General features: G+C 34.7%; 2 protein-coding genes across 5 annotated transcripts in view; one reads left to right on the top strand and one right to left on the bottom strand.

Moving 5' to 3' along the window:
- LOC136852338 (lysosome membrane protein 2-like) overlaps nt 1-10,278 on the top strand; it is a 121,097-nt gene extending 110,819 nt beyond the window's left edge. For all 4 annotated transcript variants that reach the window (XM_067126900.1, XM_067126902.1, XM_067126899.1 and 1 more), the window contains exons 9-11: nt 444-569; nt 954-1,100; nt 1,509-10,278. In XM_067126900.1, coding sequence (XP_066983001.1) covers nt 444-569; nt 954-1,100; nt 1,509-1,535 — 300 coding nt within the window. In that variant the 3' untranslated portion in view covers nt 1,536-10,278. The remainder of the gene's footprint in view (nt 1-443; nt 570-953; nt 1,101-1,508) is intronic.
- LOC136852339 (uncharacterized) lies at nt 7-16,825 on the bottom strand. Its single transcript, XM_067126904.1, has 5 exons — nt 16,699-16,825; nt 13,774-13,882; nt 12,763-12,866; nt 1,248-11,928; nt 7-1,078 (listed from the first exon to the last, which is right to left on the bottom strand). Exons 2-4 carry the CDS (start codon nt 13,864-13,866, stop codon nt 11,739-11,741), a joined length of 387 nt encoding a protein of 128 aa, XP_066983005.1. The 5' UTR covers nt 13,867-13,882; nt 16,699-16,825; the 3' UTR covers nt 7-1,078; nt 1,248-11,738.
- Between the last annotated feature and the right edge of the window lie 347 nt (nt 16,826-17,172).

Below are 17,172 nucleotides of genomic sequence, written 5' to 3'. Positions count from 1 at the left end.
AAAGAATATACTGTATAATATTTATTATAAGTATGTACAATTGTCACCTATATTAAGTCAGTAATCAGCATTCGAATACACAGAAAAGGAATATGACTGCTTAAACTTTTCTATTTTTTTTTTCTATTCCCATTGGCTGGGTTGGAGGGTCCTCGTAATAAATTTTTAATTATTTTTTAAGAAGGGAGCTTTGATGCAGGCTACTAAAACCATTCTCTCGAGTATTTCTTTCAAGGGTGAGCCACAATATTCTGAGTGAATACTGCTCTTGGTTTTAACATTTTGGTATTCATGCTGTTAGTCCATTTTCAATCATAACGTTGTGCAACATATTGTAAGAAATTTAAATATAAATACAGTATCTTGATTTTCTCTGCATCGTTCTCTGCTCCCAAAGTTATTTATTTTCTTCTCTGGATTTTCATTCACGCTTGGCTTTACAGAATACTGGTGTAGCCATGCGTGCCATGAAGAAAATGCAATTGAACGTCCCGTTAAAAAGATATGGCAGCTTTCCTTCTTTCAAGAATGTTCCAGAAGTCATTTTCCCAATCGTGTGGGTCAACGAGGTAAGGGCCAGTGTTTCTGTGGAAGTTTCGGAGCCTGAATTTATTTTCAGTTCTGAGCAATGTTTATCGTCCTTGAAGTACAGTGTTTTTCTCATTCCCTTGACCTCAACAATAATTATACTTATATCAAATGTCATGGCATTAGATTCACTAGGAAGTTTGAAACTATTCAGACATTTGTGAAATCATGCAGCTCACACAAAGTAACCTTTGACAGGAACATGTACCTCTCTGCTCCTTGGACCATCAGATTCACAGTATAAACCAACCTCACTCACCTTTTACACTGCCACATTGCAAACTGATTCCTCTTCTTTAAACAGAGTGTGCAGACCTTTCACTTGCTTGCCACATTGTAAACTGTTTTCCCCCATCTTGAAACAGAGCGCGCAGATTGATGAAGATACTGCAAGCAGTGTTCGGAAAGCTCTCTATACCCCGTTCACGATAGTAGATGCAATATGTGGGACCCTGATTGGGATCGGTGCGTTGCTGATTCTCGTAGGTACCTGGAAGTTCATCGGTGTCAGGGTGAGTAGCACGACAATGACTGATGATTTTCATTGAGTACATTTAATTTCTTCATATGTTCAATGGTTTCCAGCCTAATTTATCTCTCAAGAACTCTGCTTCCATTTCATTAAAGGATTTAATAAGAGGGGAAAATAGCTCACCTACTTTTTTGTTTTTCTCCTTCAATACTATGCAAGCCAAAGGCATTTCTCTGTTTCAATGGCATTATCTTTTTTGGTACTGAAAACACCCTATATGAAAATATTTAAATTTCATGCAAGTTTACATCTGTTCACAAAATAGTCACTTTTGCTGAATATAGAAAGGATAGATGTAAAACCAATTTAAGATTTATCATTTTGGTTTAACCATTCAAAGTTCTTGTCACTGATGCTAAGCGGTTCTTCTTCTTCTTTCTGTTTACAGAGAGCCCGGAACCAGCAAAAACTTTAATGAAAACACATTCAACCTCGTAACCAGGGAGGTTATGGAGACAAAGAAGACTGTGATAGATGTTTTAAAGATACAGCTTTTAAGTCTTTCTGCCTTAAATTCGGCCTTTGACGTGTTTATTCTTTAAGGCTGTGACGCTGATACCCTGACAAGGTCATTCATTAGGTTATCCCCCACGAAGTCCAATGTAGCTGTTATTCGAACACTGAAAAGTGGAACTCTTATATAAATTCTGTACAGGTTTTGGAACTGTCTTCGTGCAATGTTTTTAGAATGTTTTTATCGCTGAAGGACATTGCAGTGGGTGAGGAATGAGAAATAGAAGCTTCTCCATGACATGACAAAAAAGGAATAGATGTGAAGGATTCTAAGATTAGGTTTGTGCATCTGTGTGTTCTGAAATTGGTGGCCATATAGTGAGGTACAGTCGTGAAAATTCTGCAAACAAACCAATAATAAAAGAGTTAATATACAGTATCAGGAATACATTGTCAAAGGCTTGATCCAGGTATAAAATTAATATGGGAAACTTTGATTGAAAACAATTCATTAACTGAACTCTCACAGAAGATAGCACAACGCAGGGTAAAAAGTGATCCACAGATGCATCGTTTACCAATATCTTTTGGAGGGGAAAAATGAAAAAGCTTTAAGCTTAGGAGCATTATATGAAGAGAGTTTGAGCTCTACTTGTGATGTTGCTTGAATTCTTAGCCTATTCACGTAGATATTAAGTATTTCCCCCCAAAATCTTTAAATTAACTGAGGAAAATGGCAAATATAGAACACTAGGTGCTCTCTCAAGGTACCAGTTGTGGCTTATTATGAGCACATAAAAAATTGTTAAAAGAAACCCTCAATTTTTCATTTAAAAATGTTCATATTTACAATTCCACATTTGATTTTTGCTGTATGTTCACTTCAGAGTACAACTCCGTCATTTGGATTACAATACCTATCAGAATTACATTGCAAAAATGAGCCTCTGCACTTGTAAAGTATTCTGTGACAAGTCAGATTAAGTTATTTAAAGGCAAATTATAATTATTATTATTATTTAAGGTCGTCAGTAGATACTGTGACTAAAACCACTCTGTGGAATCCCATCTCTCACAGTTCCACTCGTCCTGCGAATAATGTGGAATCTGTTTAAGGTACAGTCATATGCCTGCATGTCGCCTAAACTCAATGCCTTAGTGTCAGTCATGAAGCAGATGGCTTCAGTTATATACATCATGAGTGTGAGGGTTAGTCCAAAATTGCCAGGCTAAATGAGACTGTTTTGGTCTTGTGATTATTGTAATTAGAAAGATACAAATGGCTTATTGTTATTTTAGAATCCCTGTACAGTATAATGTTGACAAGACAGTCAGTCCTAATACTTTTTTATGGTCACAGAAATAAGTGCTTACGTTTATTTAGTTGTGTGGTGATGTTCAGCTGAATATGAAAATGTCAGAGTTTTATTTTAGTTGATTGTCACGTTACTGAGAAGTATAATCAATTCAGGGGTCCTTTTCAAAATGATGTTATTGCTGTTACTAATCGTGATATTGAACCACTACAAATTACACATACTGGGTTAGATTTTTCCTTACGACTTGTACTTGATGTATGAAATGAAATTAGCGACAGGGACACTGGATGAGTGCAAACAACTGGCCTTCAGTTGTCGTGCAACTCGTCTCTTTTATTTTCGGTTGTATTTTGGTCCATTCCTTTCTGTCCGCGTTCTGTTTGTTCTTAACATTTACGGGTAGATGTGACTGTTCTGATGATTGAGGGATGACGAAAGCAACTGTGTAACGAAATCGCGCATGTTAGTGGCTTGTGATTCCAGCGTATTCTTGTATTTAGCTTTTTATATTGCAGAACTGAAAGTGTGATGCATATCGTGTGATTCAGATGATTCTTAAGTGAGGACTTGTAATTGTATTTTGAAATTCGATGTAATTAGTGTACAGTTTTTATGTGGGGAAATGGTTGCATTATTACGTAGCAGTAATTGTATATAGGTTGATATGAATTTCCATGTTATTTGCTACAACTTGAAGCCTCCAAGGCAGTTGTAGGCAAAGAATTGATGTAATATTGAGAATATATGCAGTAATGGTTAGACATATATAAATATGTTATTTATGACTGTGTTTTACAGTATATTTTATATATTTTATGGCAGTATGTAAATAGGTTTTAGTCACATGAAAGTAAGGAGTTGCACTTTCTTGATTAAGTCCCAGCGTAGCTGCGCCTACCACCAGTGTAACTCAAACCAGACCTGCGGCCATTTTGAACGAGGCGTAGTGGCCTCACGAAATTTCCTTGTTTTCAGTTTTTCATTACAGAAAATTCATTTTCTTTTTAACTTTCGCCTTCAAAATCTTTTTCCTGAAATCCTTAATGGCCAAGCATTCCTTTAGGTAATCATTAGGTACTGCAAAGTGAAATTCAGAGATGAAACTCTACATATTCCTGTTTTCATCTCCTGTCATCTTTTACCTCTGGGAAATCCCAAGGTCTGTGATGTGGTCTTTTTAGGAAAATTGTACTATGTATAACCTCGTCCTTACATAGTGCATTCTCTCTCCCTCTATCTCTCTCTATTGATTGGGTTGTTTCGTCTCGTATGGTTGACAGAGCTGTATACATATACTCATTTTGCCTTTGTGAAGGGAAGGGGGGGCAACATTCCAAAATGGCTCTGTTCTCTGTCTCTTGTCCCAGGCACAGAATTGCGGATGATTCACAAAGTCGAATACTTTTTTAAGTTCCCTGTAATGCTCCTCTGTAGTCTTTCACAGCCTAGGGTATGAATACTGACAGTATTTTGTTCTGAAGCAGTTCAGTGCTCAAAGATTGAATATGTTTCTTATTTATGCGTATTATTACTTCAGACTTACGTGCAATATTTGGGAATACAAAAAAGTGAGCCGCCCAGAGTGTGCCAAGAACTTTTGCTTGAAAGTGATTTGTCTTGGAAAAGTGAACTCTTAACTCTTCATGGTTGTAGTTGAAGATTAAGCAAGCACAGGCTCTTTCTCGTAGAGCAGACCCAGTTTATGCCCTCTTTTGCACTTCTCCAGCTCTGTGGGTGACAGATCCAGCCTTTAAAATGCTTTCCCATTGCCCATGTGGCTTCACTTTTATTGGCTCACAACAGGTTTCGTTATAAAGCCTTTCTTCACAAGTCACCTGTTTTTCCCAGAAACCCCAAGAGACTTCATCTTCTGTGTCTCTGCAAATGGGAGTTAATTACCTTTTTACTATTTTCCAAGCCATGTGGGGCTTTTCCCCTTCTGTTCGAAAAGTGTGTATATTATTATAAATTACACTTATGTTCAGTTATTCATTCCATTTACTTTTAGACCATGAGAATTGGGCTATACCTGTGCTAGGAGTCTCTTGACTCCATGGTGTATGTCGCCCTTTTTTTGAAAGGAAATTGTTCAAATACCTCTTCTGACTTGGTGGTCCAGCTCATGGACTGTATACTTTTTATATCTAATATTGTTAACGTTTCTTTAAAATTTTTATTTTAAAAATTACAGTGAAAAGGACTATATGACCGGTGTAATGAGATGGCACTGAAAGAATTTTAAGGTTAATAATATTGTGGATCAGTGATTTGCAGGTGAATGAATACAATTTATTTAATAGTACTACCAACCTGCGATCTCTTGTGTTCATTACTCACTTTTTAATATGATATATGATACTGTATCTGGCTCAACGTCAAACATCTTTTGAGAACTTTGGGTAAGTTTATCCCAAGATTTCTTTATTCTTTTGTGAATCCGCTTAAGGAAAAGTATTTTTCATGTGGTTCTGAGCAGTTAATCCTCTTCTGCCCTTAAAATCACCTCGGAAAGCAAACCATTTTTCTTTCGTATGTCATATTTTAATATGATTCATACTATTTTATTTAAAAATTTCAGATACCTTTTGTGTTGAATTTACAAAAGCTCATGCAAATGGTGAAATGTTTGTATCTATGTATTTTGTACTCTTAATTTTTTGGGGTATGTGAAAATGTGACACACATCCAGGACAGTGTATATTTGACCCTGATACATTGTGTAAGTGTGTGTGTATGTGACACTACAGTATTGTGATGGGAAAATAGAATTGTCAAGAAAATAAAGGTGTTGCCGAATGTTATGGAAAAGTTGGATATGTTTTAAAAAAAAATACAGGTATACTTTTGAACACCTCAAGGTCAATAATTGCTTTTAAAAATGGTACGTCGACAAGTATCATACCATCAATTATATTTTTGGTGCAGCAATATTTATCATTTACCATATTGGTAAATATATTTAATCTTTTGTACATTACATTACTGTACTTTCCGACACTCGAAAGTGTTCGCTCTGCTTTTTTTCTCTCTCTCAAGAAGGTCACTCCAGATGCTTTTACAGCATCATTATACTGTAGTTAGATTTGCACCACTGGCTCTCTGTTATACCCTGGGGAAAATTTAGTATTGTTTCTCAAGCAACAAGAATCCTGATTTGATTCTCTTTAAGGATCAGATCATCTTATGAAGGTGTTGTGGTCTGGTTTCTGATTTAGCAACTTATGTAGTATGTAATCACAAGTATTGGATGCATTTCTGAGAAATCATTTTCTCGTTTTCATTTTCTGTCATGACAGCCGTCGTAAGAAAGGTGCATTGGTCTGGGTCTAAAAAAATTCATTTTTATTCATTTTCTTCGTCAGAATCAAAGGCATAGCTCTTTGATGTTTAATAATGGTATGCAGACACTCATGAAATTTTATAGTACGCAGCGAAGTAGTTTTAGAAACTTGGCATGTGATGTACTGTGCTCGTACAGTCTCAAATTTGGCATGTATAGTACTGTACTCCTGGAAAAGGTGTACATTGTATTTACATTTACTGTGACTTATCAAAAGTCACAGGGAAGGATAAAGTATGGGATGCTACCTGTATATTGTGTGTAAAACTTATAAATGGTCCTAGGTGCTAGATAGCGATCAATAATAGTTAAATATCTTCCATCGCAAAGAGCTGATTGTTTTTCACAGCAATGTTTTATTCATGATACATTAAACCTTTAGAAGAAGCACTTACAGAATTCCCACAAGAAAAAGTGCAAACACATTTGTTTTCAAATCTACCTCAATGATTTTCGCTGTTTTTCTTGAGTTTTTTTTTTTTTTTTTTTTTTTTTAAGCCACGTTCTAGCCAAGTTAGTAGCACTGGTCATTTCAAGAGACGAGGTGCGAAATTCTCAAAGCAGACTTTCAAGCAAATTAATGTGCCTTCTTTCACATTCAACAGTCTGTGATTAGTAAAGGAGAATCACGTGATGAAAATGCTGTATTTTACTCCCTAGAGAGTGTGGTTGTGAAGAAGAATTATCTATTTTCTTGTAAATGATGCTAATGGTTACCGTTGATTTAAACGTGGTAAGTGTTACGGCAGTGACTAACACACGAAGAGAACTTGCATACCTACGACTTCCAAGCAGTACCTATCACATTGAACTTTTATGCACACGAATCGCAGTGAAACGCCATTATTCCAACTCATAAGGAACAAGGATAAGTTTCATAGCTCTCGTGAAACACAGTAAAGATGATTTTTCGATTAAAGTACTGGAAATACACCTAAAAAAGCATTTTAGAAAATCTATAAGTGAAAGTCTATGCCTAACTTACTCTATATACAAATTTCTCATCAACTTATCTCGATGACTGCCAAGAGATATGCAGTATTATGAGTCTTAAACTATCAGTCAGACAAGCAAATTCTCATGTAAATATGAAGTGAAAACAAATGGAAAAAACGAAATATCCCCGTATTGGAAGTTGTCGGATGCTCAAGGATTTAAAATGTCCCTTTACGAGTAAACAAATGTTTGTGTATTGATACTTACTTGCAGAAAAAATAAGACTCTCATCTTGAGTGCTGCTTATCATTCATGGGTGAGAACTTATAAGTTGTTATGTGAAGTTATATATGAATGAATCTGATGCTGTTTTTCCTCAGAAAGATTTTTCCCTCGTAAATCATTCCAAAAATTATTTTGACATGAAAGTATATAAAGTTCATAAAATTCACTTTTGCATTTGTTGAGTAACAGTTGAAAAATATCTTTGGTTCATGCATGTAATTCAGAGATGGTACGTAACAAGAGTTAGACTTATTTCCTTTGTAAGCTGTGTAACAAATGAAAGTGTAACTTACTCCAAAATTTTAAGTAATTACTTTAGACCAATGATTTCATGAAATGTCTGTATAATTACAGGGTAGTTTTATTTATTTTACTTTTGACTGTAATTCACAAAGCAGTCTATGGTAGCAGAACTTAAAAATCTAATTTTATAGTCATTTTTTCATTTTCAAATATGAAAATACTTGTACAGTACCTTCATCAGGGATAAAGTGTTTACAGGAAATGTCTGTATATTTACAGGTTAATTTTACTCTACTTATTTTACCTTTTTATGTAAATTCAAGAAGCAGTCTGTGGTAACAAATACTAGTAAAATCTAGTTTTAAAGATTATTTTTGCATTCTCTAAAATGAAATCATTTTAATTTTGGATAAAATGTAAAAAGATTTCTTAGGTCCTACAAGACTGGTCAAAGCACAAAAAATGTGTAGAGTTGAGGTAAATTGATCACGTGAGGAAAGAACATATGTCTGAGATAGTCTTTTTTCTGTACATTTACGATTTCATTCAAGGAAGGACTCCTTCCTATACAGTTTTCCACAGGTCTGCTTATACAAAGAGAAGTTGCTTGTCTTACAGGCTTTCCTAAACAACACTCTGCCATAAATCTGTAATTTTAAGTGTAGAGGAAGGTACATTCACCCACAAAGTGGCAGAGAACAGACTAGTTTTAAAATCATAGTTGAGAAAATGTTATCACTTTATCGATATCATTAGTGTACTTGTGAAGCATATGCAAGTTTTCACTGAAACTTTCTACTTATCATTTTTATACCATATGATTGTAAAAATCTTGAACAAGAGTCTTCAGAGCAATTATTTGATATTTTCCTGTTTAATGGAACAATCACAACAAGTGCTCCACAAAAAAAATGTTTTTCATTTGCTGTTATGTTCATTACTATGTGTTAATTCAATGTTTACATGTTATAAACATACAATTATTATGATTGTGGGAGCAACCCTAGACTCTGAACTAGCTTTCTTCAAGCAGATCTCTGTAAGTCAGATGAGAAATCTGATATAGACAAATTTTGACCCTTGCTTTTATTCCGCTGTTTCTCAAGGATACATGAATCACGTTGTATTGTAAAGAACCAATGCCATAACTAAATTTTGCTGTGTGTTTGTCTACTTAGTATTTGGTCGAACATTGTCGAATATTGTCTTTTTTTTTTTTTTTTTAACTTGAAATATACCATGTAATGTTTGTCCACTAGTGATTATAAAATATTCTTGCCTGTTGATAACATCCATTTTAGCTACTACTCTGGTAAACTGAATGCCATACAAACATGAAGCATTCCTTTCAGAATTATGTAAGGTCATGTTTTCAGTCCCTTCTGCTGACGTAGATAGTTTATGTGACATTTGCTGAATGCTTTGTATATGGCAACAATCAACATCTCTATGAATCACACAAATTCACTTAATTGCCAGAGATATTGCATCGTGTAGACTGGAAAAAGAATTTTCCAATATTTAGGATGAAAGTCGATATTGCATCGTGTAGACTGGAAAAGGAATTTTCCAATATTGAGGATGAAAGTCATTGAAAATATTATCATTACTCCGAAGATGAACCCTATTCATGTGGAACAAACCCACAGGGGCCATTAGCTTGAAGTTCAAGCTTCCAAAGAATATTGTGTATGATAAACAAAAAGCACTGCCAGTATAATCCTGTGCTTTGCAATGTATGATTATTATTTTTGGGCCTTGATTTGATACACAGTACCAACAAACAGTGAGGAAGTGGTTAATATGTGAATTGCACCTAGATTCTTTTATGTGGTACAGACTGCACAATAACTGTTGTTGTAAGGTGTACAGCAAATAATTAACAACTGAAGTTATCAACTTGCACGGTCACAAAATCGCACTGTTACAGAGTGCAAATAACTGAACTCCAGGAAAATGCCAAATGATATAAATTAGCACTGCGTATAAAAGGGTTACCACCCACAATGCCAATGTAGGTTAATTATGTAGCCTTTCAATAGACCACAAATTGCATAGCTCGCAACATTTGATATATATATGCACATACCTATATTTTTTTGTCATAATCAAGGTTCGAGAGCTGGCATTTTAACAACAATAGTTCACTCTAGTTTTTATAATGTCTGTATTATACTCTCTCTGCAGGGTTACAAACCACTAGGTCAAGTCATCTAAGGTTGTATTATATTTCATTTACGTGTGGTGTTGTTACGTTACTGACATCAATGACTTATTTTCTTACTTATAAAGACCGATTCATTTTTGTTGGCTGTTTCTGTTGTTTTCACAACAAAGAATATGATTCTGTATTCCACTGCAGTTTCCAAATGATTGATCGCATTATGCCGGACCTAACTTTGGCATGGCGATCTCTCTGTACACAATCCAAATTATTGCAGACCAAATACCGTATATTTTTTTATTGATTGTTGTTGATAAACTATTGCTGTGGTGTTATTTTCTTGAGTATTGTACATTGTGATTATGAAAGGTGCTTTCTTATCCAATAAATGATTATTCCAGTATATAATACATATGTATTTTTTTATTTTATTCTCCAACTTGAGTTTTATTTTTATAAAGTGAATTGCAGACTCTGTAACAAGCAATTTACAAAAGTGATTTACTTGTACTGGGATTTATTATTGAAATAAACAGATAATTAACCTGTGCAAGAAAAGCATCTGTGTTAAGTGTTATAATGTCCCACTCCTATCCACAAATGTATTGTGACACAAATATGATTTGAAGGCTTGTGAGTAAAACATAATAGTGACGATGAAGGATGGAAAGAAGTAGGAAGGAGACTGAATGATACACAAGTAACTAGGGTCAAAACATGAATAAATGAAGGAACATGGAGATTAGAATGACAAAAGAACAGCTGATGAGAAGGTATATGAAACTACAAACATAAATGGTCTTTAAATGAACATACATAGAACCATATTTCCAGACTTACAATCAATCTTTGGTGGGTTCTGCTGAAAGAAATTAAGGAAAACACAAACTTGTAACCTTTAAAGTAGACCCCTTTTGGGGCTGCTAATAATAATCTCTTAAAAGAGAGACTTGGATTATAAAACAATAGCTGGAAGAATACAGATACAGGCAGTCCCCGGTTTACGACGGGTCCGGCTTACGACATTCTGAGGTTGCGACGCTCTTCAAATATATTCATCAGAAATTATTTCCTGGTTTACGACGCATGTTCTGGGGTTACGACGCATCATACGCCGATTCGACGGAAGAAATATGGCTCCAAAACAGCAGAATAATCAAAATTTGGAGGCTTTTTTGATGAAAAACTTAATAAAAATGCAGTTTACATCGTTTTCAATGCACCCAAAGCATTAAAAGTAAGGTTTTCTTAGGATTTTTGACGATTTTCGACGATTTTTCGGTTTACGATGATTTTTGGCTTACTACGCAGCGTAAAAACGGAACCCCCGTCGTAAACCGGGGACTGCCTTATTTACCAAACCCTTACCAGTGATTGTGAAGTCTCATTAGCTGAGAAAAACCTTGACATTTTTACTGACAGCTAAAATCATTCTAGGTCTAGCACTATGCACATGGATGAATGTATCTGTGTGACATACACAAGAAAGGAATAAAGACGTGGAATTGGATGGACATGGCATAACAGTATTAAGGGCCTCAGGGAACTTATACTCTCCATTGCAATTCTGGAAAGAGTAGTCACAGAAACGTAATCAAGAGATGTGCATGAACGTTACAGTAAAAGTAACAGAGTGCTCATCAGATTTGTGCAATATATGCAACAATTTTTCAACAAAATGAGTTCTGGACAATCTTATTTATTCAAATCAATCACAAACACTGTTTTGTGAGGTTTTGAAGATTACAGATCCATTCAATGTTATTAAAATGGCCAGAGGTCTTGAAGATTACAGATCCATTCAATGTTATTAAAATGGCCAGAAATAGAGTTATGGATTACTCGGCAACTTTGAAAATGGGAAAAAGAACCATTACCTTATTTCTTTAATTTGACAGCCATCGTTCTCTCAGGCAAAGGCCACACTAGATAGCCGAGAGATAAATAGCCAACGACAAATATTTGGGAGATCCACTTCAGAGTCGTCAGGGGTGTCAGTCCAAGCTTGTAGCAGTAATAGAAAGCGAAGAACACCTCAATAATGTGGATTGACATCACAGGAACAAAGCTGACGAAAAAATATTTACATTATTACTAGCTAATGTTGAGGAATGACCTTGGGTCATAAGATGTGTGAGACAGGAAGCTAAGTGGTGTATATTGCTTATATAAGAATGCTTGGGGAGAAATAACTAATTTTTTAATGGTCTCAGCAATTGGCAGTTCACTGACCAGAGTTATAATGTCCTAATAATTTATGCAGAGTAATATGGAACAAAATTATGGGAAAACTAAGCAAGTGATTTACTTATGAAAAAAGGTTGAAAAAAGATTTAATCTTTTGAAATTCTAGGCATTCAATCTTGTGGGTCAAATTCATATTCATAGTGAATATCTGAACTATTCTAAAGTGAGTCATGGATAAAAAAATAATGACGTTTCCCAAGACACTGAAAAATGATAACACTGGAAATTCTACCATTATATTATGTTCTTTGAAAGTCAAACACAATGCAGGACTTTTTACTTTTTGTATCCTTCCTAACATAAATGAGAAATGGAACAGAATCTATCCAGTTCACTAAATACAGTACCACCTCAACTTGACAGATGCTTTGGGGGTCATCCCTTTCTGATAAGTAACATAGTCCGTTACGTAACAATATTTTCGAGATATCCTTCAACTAACAGCAATTCTGCTGACAGGTACCAAAGTCCCTATATTATAGCTTAAACTTAAATATTTTCAAGATATCTTACAGCTAACTGCAATTCCACATAGTTCCTCACCTAAACTAACTTGTACTTTATACTTCACACTCAATTCAAGATACAGGTCATGCAACTCTGAAATGCAGTTACCCATGTTCTAAAATAAAATTCACAAGGGAAATTTACTTACATCCACTTAACAGCTAAATTATGCTCTCTGCCGAGCCAAGAGAGGAATGGTCCCAGATTGGGTACATAAGCGAGGAGGTACCATTCAGGCCACTGCCATGAGATCTGATGAAGAAAATGCAAGTTAGCATTAAATTGAGTCATCTTCGAGGTAAGCAATTTATTTATTTAATACAATATACTGTATCCATGTGTATGTACATACATATGCATTAGTAGCCTGTATACCCAGTGACTATATTAATTGTTTATAAGTACCTGTAACAGAATATACAGGTAAGATCTATAAGGTGTAAATGTCATATTTAGTTGTCTTTCAGGTAAGCTATTTATTCATCTAATAAAATACAATATACTGTATCCATGCGCATACACACATGCAATAGTAGCCTATACAGCCAGTGGATATATTTTATTTTGTTTCCAAGCACCAGTAACAGGGTATACTTTACAGGTAAGATCTATAAGTAGTACGGGACAAGGTGACAGAGACAAGGTGGGTGGTAAAGAAGATTACACTATTTAGGAGTGTGTTTCAGCAAGTAATTTAGGGATAAAAACAAGTTGTACAGGAGTAGAATATGCTGAAAAGGGTGATGACTTACGGAACCTAAAATAAAAGCAGTTTTCTATTAGGAAATGCAATTCTGTGCTCCAGTTATTACTCTAATGAGAGGTAGTACTTAACGGCATATTAATAAGAGCAATTAACACAATTGGAAGAATGCCAGCTGATGATGTTTGTATGGTAACTAAATGATTGCAGAATGAAAATGCACTTTTATGCGATTAGGTCAGATGCTATGTACACCAGCAATAGTGTTATTCAGTGGCTGATTGGGTTGAAAGTGTAAAATGTTTTAGAATATATAGACAGGACACTGACTGGTTTTGGATCCCTGATAACAGTGTGATAAACTTCAAGGGCTGTTTTAATATTCTTGTGGACGGGGTTTCGAGGGAAGTCAGAGAAAAGGATGAAATTAAAAGCAAATGACAACACTGTACTTACGAGCATAAACAGCAATCCTAAACCAATGAAGACCGTGACGCCTGGGTAGGTCAGGACGAAGTAATCGCTGTGGACTCTTCCCTTTTTGGTCATTGTTCTTTACTTTGCCCTGGTGGAGAACGAAATGGATTATTATTATGGAAGAGGAAGTTCTTGTGTATTTGTGATTGTTGTAAATACTGGGCACTGCACGAAATCTGATTGTGTCACTTCAGTTATTTGTGGTTTAAATTATGGTTGTAATTATATATCATCCAGAAAACATCCATACCTTTTTAAAAATGACAACCATGGATATCCAGTCATGTGATAAAGGTGGAATATCAAACTTCTTAAAACTCCCAAGAGGCTATAAGTAATGCTGTACTCTTATGACTGTAAACTTCTGCCTCCCACTGGGATCGAACCCAGGCTTCTTGAGTGATAGCCAAGTGTTCAAGCTCACTGTGAACTATTCGTAAACCATCACGCAAGATATTAAAGTTGACATATACAGTACAAGGAATCATTAGTATTGCCCAAAACAAAGCAAAACAAACTATTGCAATAAAGAATGACATTAATAATAATAATAATAATAATAATAATAATAATAATAATAATAATAATAATAATATAATTAAAATCACGTAAAAAATGTGCAAGTTAACCATTCCAATGATAAGTTTCAATCTGTAATAATAATAATAATAATAATAATAATAATAATAATAATAATAATAATAATAATAATAATAATAATAATAATAATTCACACCTTAAACATTCTCTAACAGGTCCTAATTCTGAGAGATTCAGAGAAAAAAAAACACTCTAAGGTTCAGATTTTAAAAATATTTCCCAAAGTAGACATAAGTCAGAGGAATAAATTAAGCATAGGCCTACTTCCCCAAAGTTACCCTTTGACTAGGTTAAACAGGATCAAAAATAAAAATTAAAAATTGTGAAAGTTAAACAGGATAAAATATATATATAAAAAAAAATACTTATGAAAGTGACGAGGTGAGCTACATAGCCAATCACTTAAGGCTTCGTAATTCCTAAGGTTTGTGAGATCACACATCTACGGAGGATGACTCGTGGCTTTTATCAATGAATATTTATAAACGTTCGTTGCCTTTTTAATGTACCATCGAGGTTTTCCGTTTCAGAGTTTTATTTAACCCTTCCATTTGGAAAAGGAAGTTGACTGAAAGAAGGGGTGATAACTCAGAACGTATGGGATGCATGACTTAGAATAAATATACGAACCTAGGCCTAGACATCACTAAAAAAATGCATTAATAAATTTTTTCAAAATGATAAGGAAGTTTTCTTAAAACTCTGGCAATATCGCGGTCCTGAATGGCTCAAGCAGATCAACAGATCAGATTTCCCGTCACGTAGCGCTGCGATTTGCTAAACGCACATTCACACACACACACACACACACACAATCTACTCGCAGACTTATCCAAAGTGGAAACTAATTTTTAGGAAAGAATTTATCAGTAACATTTAAAACCGTAGAGGAGAAAATACAAATTTAAACAGTTATAACCAGGGTGATATTTAAAAAGTACTTGTTTAAAGTTATGATATGACATCAGAAAGACGTTATATTAATTCATATAAATGGAATTATTATCAGTGAAGCCTCAAGAATTATCTAAAAAAAAACATTCTTCTTGGCGGGAACGCTAAGACGCAAATTAAAAGTATATTATAAGTACACTTAATATATTAACTCATAAAAAAATATCATCAGTGAAGTATCAAGAAATCTCTACAAACATTCTTCTTTAACGGAACGTTTAGACGCAAATTAAAAGTATTATAAGCATTATAAATAAACGTAACATACCTTCCTCTTCGAACGAAAATGAGAGCCAAAATTCGCTAAATAAATATCCAGTGACTCAAATCTTCGAGACTGAAGGTTGCTCTGAAGGAGAGAAGAAGTTTATAAGAAGCTTCTGAAGGTACAACTTCGTCGAGGGCGACCTCCAGGTGGACTAAATGATAGCAAGAGTTGGGGTCGTTTATATATGTACATAAACCCTTCGAACGCAAAGCCGCCGTTTCACGAAACGAGTTTCAGTCTGACGTGAAGCTGAAGCGTTTATTTTCATATACGTTTAAATGCAGATTTATATAAGCTCTCTCTCTCTCTCTCTCTCTCTCTCAAACACACAATTTAAATAAATAATTCTATATATACACACACATATATATATATATATATATATAATATATATATATATATATATATATATATATATATATATATATATATATATATATATATATATATATATATATATAGAGAGAGAGAGAGAGAGAGAGAGAGAGAGAGAGAGAGAGAGAGAGAGAGAGAGAGATTGTCATTTCTCTCTCTCTTTCTCTCAAACCAACAATTAAATAAATAATTATATATATATATATATATATATATATATATATATATATATATATATATATATATATATATATATAGAGAGAGAGAGAGAGAGAGAGAGAGAGAGAGAGAGAGAGAGAGAGAGAGAGAGTTGCCGTCCACTGAAAAATATAGTTTACGTAAATTCTAAGGCGGTAATTGACAAAGGAATTCTTTCCTTCAATCTCGTAATAACTGTCCGAACCATTGCTCAAGTGTCTGTAATCAAAAGTTTATATGGACAATGACAGTTCGCTCTAAGTAACCAATGCAAGAAGAAGAAAAAAGAATAAAAAAGAGGAAGAGGAAGAGGAATAAAAGGAAGAGGAAGAAGAAGCTTAACCACCCCGTGCATGATGTCAATATCTCTCAATAGATGGCAGCACCGTCGCTCGCGTAGCTCTTCAAAATGTCTCCCGTGACTTCCTCAATTTTCTCTCATATTTCGGAAATAACGCGTAATGTTTACGCTAAACAAGCATCAATATCATTAAGACATATTCACATACCTCTCACGTGAATTTGTGATCGACTGACATCGCGGTGCTCCGGTGAATTCAGCGAAATAGCGGAGGAACTTCAAATTGGTGTTTGTTTACAACCGCCGACTCTTCTTCTTCCTCTCCTTACCTTGGAAATTATAGACCTGTGAACTTCGTAAAATGCTCATTGGACCGTCAATTTAATCTTATTTACGTAAGTACAAAGAGTGTTTTACGTCTTAATCATTAGATGATTTATGTGAATACACTATGTGTGTGCGTATGTAAAAGTCTTGTATATTATGGCATTGAAATAAATGCATTATGTGGAGACCAATGCTCTCCGTCATATGCGTGTGCACTGTGGTGCCGTCATTTACGCTTGTTTAAACACAGTGACAAAGAGCACTTTACGTCTTATTATCATGTGGTTTTAGAAGAGGTTTACATATTTTTCCATCATTAGCTGTGTTTTCAAGATAACGTACTTGCTCTAGGGAT

The sequence above is a fragment of the Macrobrachium rosenbergii genome, chromosome 25 (genome assembly GCF_040412425.1).
Source record: "Macrobrachium rosenbergii isolate ZJJX-2024 chromosome 25, ASM4041242v1, whole genome shotgun sequence".
NCBI classification, from domain to species: domain Eukaryota; kingdom Metazoa; phylum Arthropoda; class Malacostraca; order Decapoda; family Palaemonidae; genus Macrobrachium; species Macrobrachium rosenbergii.
The sequence above is the reverse complement of the archived record's forward strand: the minus strand, read 5'-3'. Positions and strand labels throughout refer to the sequence as shown.

Bases quoted from the DNA above. Each gene is read 5' to 3' on its own strand.
- LOC136852339 (XM_067126904.1), bottom strand. From the start codon at position 13,866: ATGACCAAAAAGGGAAGAGTCCACAGCGATTACTTCGTCCTGACCTAC. The intron at 12,867-13,773 runs GTAAGTACAGTG...TTTCTTCATCAG, and splicing joins TAGGATTGCTGTTTATGCTC to ATCTCATGGCAGTGGCCTGA. The intron at 11,929-12,762 runs GTAAGTAAATTT...TTTTTTCGTCAG, and splicing joins AATTTAGCTGTTAAGTGGAT to CTTTGTTCCTGTGATGTCAA.